The 13,031-nt window shown below is 50.5% G+C and overlaps 1 protein-coding gene across 1 annotated transcript; it reads left to right on the plus strand.

The window, feature by feature from the left end:
- The first annotated feature begins 4,148 nt into the window (after nucleotides 1–4,148).
- Nucleotides 4,149–8,340, plus strand: LOC124232004 (speedy protein E4-like). The gene is made up of 6 exons (XM_046648994.1): nucleotides 4,149–4,236; nucleotides 4,766–4,984; nucleotides 5,814–5,872; nucleotides 6,368–6,453; nucleotides 7,942–8,110; nucleotides 8,281–8,340. Exons 1-6 carry the CDS (start codon nucleotides 4,149–4,151, stop codon nucleotides 8,338–8,340), a joined length of 681 nt encoding a protein of 226 aa, XP_046504950.1.
- The last annotated feature ends 4,691 nt before the right edge of the window (nucleotides 8,341–13,031 follow it).

Consider the following 13,031-nt stretch of genomic DNA (forward strand, 5'->3'; position numbering starts at 1 on the left):
GGGGGTGCACACGGACCGGGACCGGGACCCGCCGACCCCACGGCCCAGCCCGCGGGCTCCGGGGCGCGCTCGGGGGTCCCCCTCGAGCCTCTGCCGGCCCGCAGAACCCGCGCCCGCTGGGGGCCGTCCCGGCCGCACGGCGTCCGACCCCGGAGGCCCGGAATGCTCGCCGCCCGACGCCGGAGCCTGTGAAGGAGGGTGAGCGGTGACCTGGGCACCGACAGGAAGCCCGGGCAGCGCGGCGGCAGTGCGCGTGCGCGGACACGCACACAGGGCAGCTGCACATGCGCAGCACGATGCAGGAAATGCGCCAGCCAGGGCCCGCTCCAGGGAGCCAGACACACACCAGGACTCTCTTTCCCGTGAGTCTACGCGCCGACAGGTTTAGGGAACGTCTTAAAACTCTGTACATCATCGAGCCATATTTTGAGAATTGGCCGCTAAGACCAGGCACTCAATTTCCCCTTTATCTTCACTGCTGTTAGGGCTCAAGGAAAGGTGTCGCCTCAACTAGGAGGCGGTGCGATTGTGTCCTGGATCCCTGATCTTTTCCCTGCGCTGAGATCTTTTGGGTTAGAACTGAGACTCCCCCACCACCAGCAGAGGGGAAGGAAAGGGTGGATCATGTCCCCTTAACTGAAATACCTGGAGAAGTTTCAATGACAGACTAGGATCCAATTAATGCCCCGCCGTGACGTGAATTACTATCACCCGTGGGCGTATAGTTTCTCCAAGGAAGAACAAGAATACAGACATTGTAGCTCTAGTGGATTAGACAACTAATGCATAAAAAGTGTAGGAAAGTCAGAAAGGAAACACAAACCGCAAAATAAAACAAATACCTGGGATCTTACCTCTCAAAGAGGATGCAGTTTGTGGTAGGGAACAGTGTCGTTGTTCAAAAATGGGATCAGAAGGACCATGATTATCGTTACTGTTTTGGTGAATTAATTTGACCGTGTCCTTGACCAATTGTTTCTTAAAAGCTGGGGTTGGGATTAAAACTAAAATCTCCTGCCAACCCAGATCCTCTCCAGAAATGTAGAAATAAGGAACAGTTTTGTTGTTGAATGACCATTAAGTCAAGACACTGTTACGCATTAGCAAGGGGACCACTAGTGAGACTGCAAAGAGAGAAAAGGACCTCATCTTTTTATCCAGCTCAGCACAGATAATCCAGTAAGTACATGTTCTCAAGGTTGCCTCCTGTAAGGGGACTAGACAGCCCCATTTGCTGTGCACTCTTTCATAGTTCATCCTCAATTCACCTGGTAGTCAGGGTGGCCGTCCACCTGTACCCAAAGGAAAAAGAAAACTTCTATCTCTATGACAAGCAGGGAGTTATAGCTCAGAGCGAGGTGCCTAACATCTAGCCCAAAGGCCCATGGTGACAGAGATAGGGACAGTATCTTCCCTGAGGTTTACATTTTAAAGAGAGAGCTCTTATCAGGCCCTTGAAAAACATCCCTGGGTTGTAATGCTGGGGAGAGTCTTACTTAGCTTTTCAAAGATTTAGATACATATGAAACTGACAGAGGAGGTATTTATAGTACAAGTTTTCTACAAAATGCTCTTAAAAAAAAATTCAACTGATTCACCTAGATGAATGGGCCCATCACCCATTCCTGCTTTCCCCAGCTGACCTGCAGCATTAGACGAATCCCGAATGCCGCACAAACGGGTGCGCCTCCCAAGTTGCTCTGGGAAGGGGCTGCGTGGCCAGGAAGGGTCTTTCCCGGCTTTGCTGCTGTTATGCGTGGCCTGTGCCTGAGTTCTCACAGAGGCAATGCTGCAATGGGAGCAAGCGAACCACACTTCCTCCGGGCCTGAGCCAGGAAAACATCCAGGGACCATTTCCCCACATCCTTTTCCATTTTCACCAGGTGAAGGATGGCGGCTTCTCTGAGCAGCTTGGAACTGCCACGGTGAAGTTGAACGGAGGGCCCGTCAGCCTGGGTCCCCCGCCTCCGCTGCTCACTTGTACTACTGAATACCGTCATGTCTAAAAATCAAATACTCGAACCCAGTTTCCCACCTCAACAAAGAAAATGAGACAGTGCTCCCGAAGTGTCTTATGAATGACAAATCTTTATTTCAAAAGACTTTTTCTAACATAAATGGGCACACCGGTGTTTCGACAACTTTTTGTAAGACTTGGCAGATGGGCGATGAATCCCAGAGTCCAGCAAACCTTCTTTGGGGATCCACCAAGAATATCTCAGCCATGAGGGAGGGGGGTATAAAAGTTAACGAGCAAGATTTGCCCGTAATAATTAGCTTCAGACACCAGACCTTCGAGGGCAACAGCTAGCACCTCTCCTCCATGTCCCCGTCACGGAGTTCTCTTCTGTGATTTAGCAGTCGCTGTCATTCTTCCAGGGGTTTTTCTAGGTCTTTCAGGTCACAGAAGGGGAGGTACAGTGACCACTGTTCCCTGGAGGATGACAGAACGGGCAGATGGGCAGCCCCTGGCAAGGGGTGAGCTTCCTGGAGGAGAGGGCAGTTTCTTCACGAGCACATGCACTATTGGGTGGGTGCTCAGGACAAACTCCGATGGCAGGTCTCCTTGTCCACATCAGCACCGAGGCTGCTGGAGGGGTTGTCGTGGGCCAGTTGGCAGGAGGATTGGAGGCTGGTTCAGAAGGCCCGCTCAGCATGGACTCAGCCTGGCCACAGCACTGCCATGTGAGGCCCAGATCATAGTTGACCTCCCTTCTGTTTATTTCACTCAGCAGTGACATTGCTTTCTTTAGGATCCCCATTGCCCTGACCTGAGTGGCACATCCAACCCGGAGATTTCCAAATCCGAGTGTGCGTCCATGAGAAAGTTAAATCAGGCCCCACCTCAGTTCTGTTAGAATCTATGGGGCTGGGTCCAGGCATCTGTATTTGAATTTCTCCATGTGACCCTCACGTGGAAAGGACGGTGTTTGTATAGCACTTCTGCTTCACTCTGCTGATATTTCTGCCCTGTCGCTACAGCCACTGTGGTGAAACCGCTCCACAGGAGGAGTTTCCCCCAAACATGTCACACCCAACGTGGGCTCTTTAGTCCACTTTTGAACAACATACCGACGTATCTTAAGATGGGCACTGCCTAGTTGTGACTTATCTAGACAAGGTGGCTATTTCCTGCACTTTGTACTTGCATGTGCTCCCCATCTTCACAGAAACATCATAGTCTGTCTTGAATTGGAGATTCCTCCATGTCGTCTTTTTGTGCATGTGACATTTTATTCATAGGATACACAAATGGTAGTGAAATTTCTGGGTCAAGAGTGATGCACACGGTCAAAAATTTGTTCTGTAGACTAGAGTTTCTTAACTGGAATCGAGGGGCAGACTTTAGGCAATCCACAGACTCCTTGAGATTGGAGACACCATGTGAAGTGTCAGGGTGTGTGTGTGTGTGTGAGCACAGGTACAGTTTTCCATGGTCTTAGGTGCTCAAAATGTCCCTTGACTCAAAGATGCCTGAGGGTAGAGGCTGTGCATCCCCAGCACAGAATCCTGAGCAGAGTGTCAGTAACCACGGAGCAGAAGAGCTTGGCCAAATTGAGTGTTTTAGTGACTTTTTAATCCAGAAGTCAATGTACCTGGGATGGTTTCTACATACTTATTTCACTCTTGTAAGGTCTTCCCATTTCCGCTTCCCCTCAGTTTCCTCCTCACTTCCCTTCCTCCCCCACAGACTATGCTCTGAAATAGGATCAGGAAGGAGGGAGAGAGTCCAACGTGTCTCAAGTCTAGAATGGAGAGACAAGGCATCTGCTGAGGTGGGGATGACGAGGCTGAGGAGGATGGTCAGAGGTTGGGTCAGTGGCAGGAGTTCTCGCTTACCCCTGAACTCCAGGAGAAGTGCACACATTGGTTTGGCAGTTACACGCATTTTCCTTCAAACTGGTTGCCAGGTTGGAATGACGATGACATCAGAGGCTTCCGACCTTCCTGATTGGAAGGACCAAACTCCGTGGTGCTTGGCAGCGGAGGTGGCCAACAGCATCTTCTCAGAGCTTTTCTCCGCTCCTAGCTTCTCCACAGCTTGGAGAAGGGATAACGGGCTTATATTCAGCCAGAATCCAGAGGAGGATTTTGGGCAGACTAGGGTGTAGCTTTCGTGGCAGGGAAGAAAGAGTTTGAGAGAAATCATGACCAGCCGTCCACCGAGTCCCCAGCCTAGCACGTCAGGGTACCCCCTGGAGGTGATAGTGAATGAAGAAAGCCCAGGACCATCAGGTGAGGAAGCTGGAGTGAGAAGGGGTCTGAGAGGGTCGACCAGTAAGGAGGAGAAGGAACAGAAGTCAGGAAGGAGTAGCTGAGCAGGGTGTGTGTGCGAGAAGGACAGATGCCGAAAGCCGGGGATTGGAGAAGGAGCACACAGGAGCGGGGGACCAGGATATCCACATGGAAGGAAGAGAACCTGGGAAGCAAGGGAGGAGGGTTAGGAGCTGAGATCCAAGGATGAGAAAGGGGAAGAGAGGAAACAAGTAGAGGCTTCCTTTTGTGTTCTTTTCCAAATGAGAACATTCTCTATAATGCGGAGGAGTTTAGAGCACAGGGCGGGGGAACAAAGACCAGGCGAATGGGAGCAGATGGATGTCATCGAGGAGCAAGATGGAGAGATGGATTGGGAGAAGGCCAATAGTCTACGAGGCTGCAGAGAATGGAGAGGAGGTTTGGTTTTCGGGGTGGCTGACGCTTGGGTGACCAATGGCTGAATTCCAAAGACAGAAGCTTTAAGTGTTGGCCTGGTCTCTTTCCTCAGCCCGCTGGGTAGATCCCAGGCCCCTGCCTGAGTCCTCGGGCCTGAAGAGGAAGAGGGAGTGGTCGGAGTCTCTCCAGGAGGAGACGGAGGAGGAGACAGCCGCCAAGGCTGAGGACAGCTGGGTGGTGGAGTGGCTGTGTGGACTCAGGATGAAGCTGAAGAAACAGCGGGTGTCCACAGTGCTGCCTGAACACCACGAGGTCTTCAACACACTGCTCGGTAGGAAGAGCCCCCGACAGCACCCTCCATCCTATTCTTTTTTTTTTTTTCGCTTAGGAAGCCTGTCACTCAGCTAACATCTGTGCAATCTTCCTCTATTTGGTTTGTGGGTTGCTGCCACAGCATGGCTTGATGAGTTGCACATGGGTTCGCACCCAGGATCCAGCACCATGAAACCTGCGTGGTGAAAGTGGAATGCGCGAACCTAACCAAAACACTGCAGGGCCGGCCCAATCCTATCCTTTTTTTAAAAAGCGAAGAAACTTCCAATGACTACCCATTTCCAGTGGAAAAAAAATTCACTGCCAGGTGCTGTGCTCTCCTTCTTGGAGCACTGAGTAACGATCACTCGCTGGGGACACTTAGGCGTCACAGAGGGTTGGGCTAGACTTGGGAAGAGTGTGCACTTGGGATAAGAGCTTGGTTTTGACTGTCCCTCTGAGACGTCTTCACTCTTGCTGGCCTTTGAATATGTCTAAGGGGGATGGCAAGCCTCCCTCTGCACTCTGATGTGGCTGTCAGTTGAGAAAGTGGCTGAGTGACTTTGCGGCCTCTGCAGTGTACACTCATGCATGGTGAGGGAGCATCACTGTTTATGTCAGATCTGAGCCACGCAGACATGCGACAGACACCTACCTCTCACTCAGCCGCCCCAGGCAAGGGGGGCACCATCTTTCTTGAATGGTCTTCTCTCCCCTTTTCCCATCAGCCTCACCCTTGGCCACAATGCAAACACTTCTCCCAGGGAGGCCTGGTCCTCCTTACTCTGGAATGCTCCCAAAGCAGCCCTGTTCCGGTTGTCACCCTAACATGTGCCCTCTCTTCTCAGAGGATCCTGTCGTTAAAAGATTCCTGGCCTGGGACCGAGATCTGTTGGTATCTGACAAGGTACGGTGTTTTCCGCTCAGATGGACTCCTGCTCCAGCATCTCTCCTGGGGCACGGGAGCACTCTCAGATGCCACAGGTCACTTCCCTCTCCACCCGGACGCCTGTCCCAGGTCCCGTCGGGAGCCTCGTGGTCTCTTGCAGATCCTCCGGGACCTGAGCGGGAGGCGAGCCCCTTTCATTGTTGCCACCTTAAGTCCTCTCTCCTCTCAGCTCCTGGGTCTCCCTTTTGCTCCAGCTTATGAAAGGCTCTCCTGTGCGGGCCGTCCTCAACACAGACCCTCAAATGAGCAGAGCCCGCCGTCCTGGTAGCATCTGAAACTCCAAGCCTCTGACGCCCCCTGCCCCTCCCCAAATGCGCAGGCTCACTCAACACAGGGGTCTCCTCTCTGAGCAGCAGCAACACCTGCCCCAGTTCCCGCCCCCTTATCCCGCTGTTCCTCCCCCTCCAGGGTGGGACATCTTTGGTGATTTTTTTCCCCTCCTGTTTCCATCAGTATCTGCTGTCCATGGTCATAGCTTATTTCAGCCGGGCTGGCCTCTTCTCCTGGCAGTACCGGCGGATTCATTTCTTCATCGCTCTGTGAGTATTTCCCCTGCTCCCTTCAGTCAATGTTCTGCCCCCTGGGAGGGTGGAGGAGAGAAGTGGGACCCTGCCCTCTCCTCTGCTTGAACTTATTTGTCCGGTTTCCTCTCTGCATAAAAATGACAGGGTTACTGTGTAGTGTTTTTTCATGCTGTTCTTTGCAAAAACAAATAATGCAAAGGTCAGTTAAAAGATCAAACAAAAGAAAACAGCAAACATCCTAAAAGTAGGGAAAGGAAGAGCTGACAGCTTCCTGCCCCCAAGCAAACAGGCCATCGAAGGTGCCCTTTCTGATCCTCTCTCTCCTCCCAGATCAACACCAAGTGTCACTGTCCCCCTCCTCTGGATTCCCAGGACGAGGCAGTTCAGGTCCTCGTGACCTCACACAGATCTATCATAAAATGCGGGTGTTTCCTACATTCTCCCCCAGGCCAGTGGGCTTTATCTGCCTGAATATCCTTCCAAACACAGGTCTAGCGCCTCCACACCCTCCTTCACCGTTCCCTGGGCTCAGTGCCTCATAAATCAAGGCCAGAGTCCTCCGTTTGAATGCAACCCTCTCTAGTGTCTCCATCAAACCCACTCCCTCCTGATATTTCATCCCTCTGGTCCATTGCTCCCTCCAAACACCCTTCCCTCTGCTTCCGTATGGTGCTTTCCGTCTAGCTGCCCCTCACACGTATTTATCTGGAGAAAATGCTTCTCCTTAGAGTCGGTTCAAACATCGGAACCTTCCTGACGCCTTCCTGGCCCTCCCTGACTTCTGCCTCCCGGTAGCACTTTAATTATAATGCGGTCTCTTGGATTATAGTTATTTCTTATCTCTCCGCTCCCCTTCTTTAGCCCATTAGACTAGACACCTGTTGACGGCAGGTCCTGTCAAAACCTCAGTGCATTCTCAAAACACTCAGCACAACTTTTCTCATTTTGTAAAAGTTTAAGGTATGTTGTGTCTAGGAGGTGATCAGTATTGCATTTGGCTATGAGATAAAGCATTTACTCACTCATCCATCCATTCAATCATTCATTTAACAAAACCATATCAAGTGTTTCCTGCATGCCAGGGAATACGAGGTGACAGGAAGAGACAGTCAAGATGTGCTGTTGAATTAATGCATCAATAGGAACCATGGCCTGTGTCAGTCACTTGGCGGGAAGGGATGAAGTCAGAAATAGCGCCGCGGCCCTTCCCGCCCTCAGGAGCTGCATGTGTGCTCACAGTCTGAGGAGACGGCTGTGGGCACAGACACCCGGGGAAGGGAAGAGGGGTTTTGGGTTTTGTCTTCATCATCAAAGTGTGAGAGGCATCCTTTGGGTCCCTGCCCAGCAGTGGCGTTTTGGAGGCTGGGTGGCGCTCTGTGACTCTGGGCAGGGTTCTGTAGGTCCTGTGTGAAGATGATGAGCCTGCGTCCTGTCTGGGAAGCTGACCCCAGGCAGAGGGCCTTCTTGGTCCCCTCCTGAGCAGCATCCTGATGTCTCCCCCAGCTACCTGGCCAACGACATGGAAGAGGATAACCAGGCCCCCAAACAGGCCATCTTTTCCTTCCTCTATGGGAAGAACCGCGCTGAGCGCCCCTTGTTCCACCAACTGCGATTACAGTTCGTCCGTTCCATGGACTGGAGAATGAGGGTCACCCGGGAAGAGTGCGAGGAGGTGGGTGGGCTTGGGGGCTGGGAGAGGGGCAGGGCCCAACTGCAGAGAGAGGGGATCCTGGAGGATTGGAGTTGGGACTTGGGAAGAGAAGGAACTGGAGGCTGGACAAGGGTGGGTGGGGGTCCAGCTGCAGAGTCGTCATCTCTTCAGGAGGCTGTTTGTCTTTCCAGATCCAGGCTTTTGATCCCGATCTCTGGGTGTGGGGCCGAGACCGCGCCCTGCTGCCCTAGGGCTCCAGGGACCGTGGAGGCCTGAGGGAAGGTAGGTCTGTGTCCTCTCAGGTGTGGACAGGACGGTTTCCTGTCTGTTTAGGAAACCTGAGGAATCCACTTGCTGGGCCCACCGTCAGGGGCCCCCCACCCCACGTCACCCTTCCACACACCGTGCAGTCGAGCAGCCGCGCTCTGCCAGACACCGACCCAGCTGCAGCCACGAACTGACAGCCACACACACGCACGGCCTCGGGGGCTGCGTGCGTGGCCACACCTCAGGAACCAGCTTGTCACCGAGGCCTGGATTTGGCTGAAATCACTGCACCCAAAGCAGTTGGGTCTTAATAATAGCTTCAGTGAAACAGTGATTTTTATGAAAAATGAATACGTTTCCCATTTTTTCCATATATTGTGTTTTTCAGTTTCTTTTTTTTAACTCATTTTTGGCCTGTCATCCTTCGGGGATACCAGCCATAGGAACTTGTTCACAAAAAGTCAATGCTTAACAAGAGGATGTTAGATGGGACAGTCTACGTAGCCAATCAGACGATAAATGACGACCAGCTATGTTTTCAACCAAATTTACTTTCAAACAAACTGCTTGTGGCCAGATCTCCCATGAGCCCTTCCTTTCGCCCGACTCGCCCCTTCTGGACCAACCTCTCCTCTTGCACCATTGCACTTTTTCCCGCAAGTTTCTGGTCAAGGAATGTGTCGGAAAGAGCAAAGGCTAAGAAAACTAGCTTCAGTGCGGCTGCTGACAATCAACACGCGAGAGTGGGAGATTTGGGCAGAGGATGAAGCAAAGATTTGGTTTAAACCTGTGAACTAGTGTCTTAGTCCATTAGGGCTGCTAACAGAGTACCGCAGGCTGTGTGGCTGATGACCAGCATTGACTTCTCGCAGTTCTAGAGGCTGGAATTGGGAGCCCAGAGGAGCAGCGTGGTCAGGTTCTGGTAGAGACCGTCTTCTGGGTGGCCCACTGCCTACTTTTGCTGTGTCCTCACCTGGTCGAATGGGCCAGCCAGCTCTCTGGGGTCTCCTTTACAGGGGCACTGATCCCATTCATGAGGGCTCCACCGCATGACCGAATCACCTCCCAAAGGCCCCATCTCCCTACACCACGGCCTTAGAGGTTAGGATTTCTGCGTGTGAATCTGGGGGACACAAGCATTCAGACCACAGCAGCAGCCATGTTTAGGGCTAAGTGTCATGGTTAAACATTGGGATCCAGGGTTAGCATTAGGGACCAGGCCTTCATCCTCTGGGATCTGGTCTCATGGTTCCTGATGCTGACAGGTTAGTGATGTTCGTAGTGTGGTTGGAAGTCCAGATTTTAAGCAGCACAAAGGACGAGGTGCAAGGTAAGCCTAAAGCAGCATCTCCTCCACGTGGGCGCCACTCCCTGAGCAGCATCCCCCAGTCTTGTCTATAAAGCCGATCACTGGGCCTGCCCTTAGGCATGTTAAGTAATTTTTGGCGTCAGGGTCACCAAAGTCCAAGAATCACACTTGAAAATGATGGTTCAGGATTGGGGTTTAGAATGGAGATCAGAGACACAGTGGGATTTATCAGTTTGTTTAAACTCTGGTTAGAGTTGACTGAGAATGTGACCCATCTTCGTATGTGGGTAGTTGCCTCTTCACAATCTGACCTCCTCTCTTTCTCTTACTTCCAGGTCACTGAGGCCGGGGAGACGCGGGTTGTGAGCAGGAAGTCATCCCAGACACCAATGACAGACATGAGGAAGGAAGAAAGGAGCCAATTGTGCACATAGTCTAGAAGAACCCAGAACCTGAGAATGAGCCGAACGGTTCTTGTGTCGTACTCCTAGGAGCTGGGGGCACAGCCAGGAGTCCAGGGAGGGACAAGAAGGAACCACGGTCTTCTCAGCGTCCACCCCTTCCTAAGGCACTGCCACATCCTCAGACTGTTGAACTCAACCGTCCCCCGAGGGAGAAACTGGAGGCCTGGTTGTTACACGCGTGGTTTCCACAGTCTAGAACCATCTGAAGGCGGAGTGTAGGGGTTCCAGATAGGAGGGAATTATTTTAAAAATATCAAATTAGAGCCAAGGATTGGGATGGATAACTTCACATATGCCAGAAATTTCATTGGTTTATTTTTAAAATGTTGCCTATAGGATTACTATATTGATTTTTATAATTGATATTTTTATTGTAAATAGTTTTGAAATAGTCATGGTTTTGAAAACATGCACAGTTTGGTAATGAGCATTATAGCTGCTATATATGTAATTTTGTTTACATTTTTAAGAGACTTTTTGTGTTTTTATCTATTATATTTACATAATATATATATTATTTTTACTTATAGTCAGGTGGGTAGTTCCCCCAAATTCCTGTAAATATAAATTTATATATTTTAGACTTCCTTATTGAATTGGGAGAATTCAGTTGTACTTTTTAAACTTGCCTTGATGACATGCCTGTATGTTATTTAGATTATGAAACAGGCGGTGATGTTTCATCTCTCAGGGAAATATAATAAAGAGGAAAGTCTTCTCACCTTCACGATGTGTGTGGTGCAAAGCCTGGTTGCCCGTTCGGTGTCAAACGATAATGTTGCTTAATGGGGTTGTGATGATTCAACCAAGTTTCTTAACTCTGAAAGATAATCCTCAATTGTTTTTCTTCAGAAAAAGTAATAGAAGATGAGGCAGATCTTAAGCTAGACTCTTTTTTTTTTTTTGAAACATTGGCACCTGAGCTAACATCTGTTGCCAATCTTCTTTTTTTTCCTTTCTCCCCAAAGCCCCTCAGTACGTAGTTGTGTATTCTAGTTGTAGGTCCTTCAGGTTGTGCGCTAAGCTACAGGAAATAAGGAAACAAGGTGAAGATATTGAGGGAGAGCAATGGGAAGAGGGGAAAGAAGGAAGAGAGTGCTCTGGGTACCTGGATGGTAATCTGAAATTCAGAGTAAAGGAACGGCGACCCAACAAGATGTGCATTCCTGGAAACGCGGACCCAAGGGCACAGGGGCACACACGCAGTGTGCTCTATTTTAATCCTCCTGGGAGTCCTTTCGCAACCTCCCATTCCAAGTTTATGTGATAGAAGGGAAATCTAGAGTGAGTGAAGAAACAGGAACAATGAAAAAGAAATTAGGGTGTTGGAGAAATTTCTGGAAAAAGCAAGAAGACAGGAAGAGCTAAAGCTGTTGAATAAGATTGGCATGGAGAAGAAAGAGTAATAACAAGAATGCTGAATTATTGGAGAGAAACATCTTGCGAGTGGGAGCATCAGAGAGCACTGGGACAGTCCCTAATGCCAGACTTTCATGTCGTCTGGCTGTGCCACCCCCACAGCACACAGATGTGTGTCACCAAGAGAGCAGCTCACCTGAGCTTTGGTGACCCGAGTTTTTGTTGGGGTTTCATCATGCAGGCACCACTGACTCGCTCACTGGCCGTGCAATGAACTCATCTCAGCCCCTTTTCCTCCTCAGAGACTAGCTGGTACCAAGGGCTCGGAAGCCTGTAATCTCAGGATCAGTTTTCTGGCGTGGCTGGCCCCATCCTCAGCCACTCAGAATATCCAGATGCCCCAAAGGAAAAAAGACACAGTTTCAACTCTGTAAAACCTCTGAAATGTGATATGCAAAAGGACAATGTAATCCAATCCAAAAGACAAACGACACACCGGAAAATTGATTTACAACATATTTTATAAAGGTGTGACATTTTTAATATAATATCTCCTACAAATAGGGACTTTTTTGTTAAAGAAAACTAGGGAAAGAATATGAACACGTAATTCACAAACAATAAGGGGTAAATGTCTGATAAATACGTATGGAAAATGTCTGAGCCTGACGGTCTTAGTCAGCTCTGGCTGTCATGACAAAATCCTCAGACTGGGGGCTTTGAGAACTGACGTTCATTTTCTCACAGTTCTGGGAAGTGGAAAGTCCGAGACCAAGGTTGCTTCATGGCTGATTGCCGGTAAACCCTTTCTTCCTGGCTTGCAGATGGCCCCGTTCTTGCTGTGTCCTCACTTGGCCATGCGTGTGTGTGTGTGTGTGTTTGTAGGGGAGACAGAGACAGAGAAATCTGTAGCGTCACTTCCTCTTCTTATAAGGACACCACCAGTCCTATCAGATTAGGCTCCCACGTTGTGACCTCGTTTAACCTTAATCACCTTCAAGGCCCCGTCTCCAAATACAGTCACATTGGGGGGTGAGGGCTTCAGCAGATGAATTTGGGGAGGGGACACAATTCAGTCCATGACACTTACTAATGGCCAGGAATATAGAAATCAAACCACAGCAACAGGCTGTCCTTTTCCCAACACGTAAGAAGTTTGACAATACTCAGTGTCACCGCAAGGTGTGGAGAAATGGACACTCTCACACCCGCCGGTGGGCAGCGTGGGGCACGTTCACGTCCTGGTAAAGCGCTGAAGCAGACAGACTCCAAATATGCAGTTTAAGTGAACCGGCCACTCTCTCCTCCTCCTGGGATCCTGCAGCGAGAGGAGGGAAATGAGTCTGTCCTGAAGTCACCCGGGGACGACGGCTGACGGCTCGGCTGTGCCATGCTGACATGTGGCTCCCACCTCTGGGTCCAGGGCAGCTGCTGCCCTGGGCGCTCTGTACTATGGAGGGGGCGGGAGGAGGAAAGAGATTCCAGGGCGATGTCTTTGCCGTTAAGAAGACAGCCTAAGGATGCTCAGACTGTCTCCTCTCAG

This window comes from Equus quagga, unplaced genomic scaffold (assembly GCF_021613505.1).
Source record: "Equus quagga isolate Etosha38 unplaced genomic scaffold, UCLA_HA_Equagga_1.0 HiC_scaffold_15963_RagTag, whole genome shotgun sequence".
Taxonomy (NCBI): Eukaryota; Metazoa; Chordata; class Mammalia; order Perissodactyla; family Equidae; genus Equus; species Equus quagga.

Bases quoted from the DNA above. Each gene is read 5' to 3' on its own strand.
- LOC124232004 (XM_046648994.1), top strand. From the start codon at position 4,149: ATGACCAGCCGTCCACCGAGTCCCCAGCCTAGCACGTCAGGGTACCCC. The intron at 4,237-4,765 runs GTGAGGAAGCTG...CTCTTTCCTCAG, and splicing joins AGAAAGCCCAGGACCATCAG to CCCGCTGGGTAGATCCCAGG. The intron at 4,985-5,813 runs GTAGGAAGAGCC...CTCTCTTCTCAG, and splicing joins GGTCTTCAACACACTGCTCG to AGGATCCTGTCGTTAAAAGA.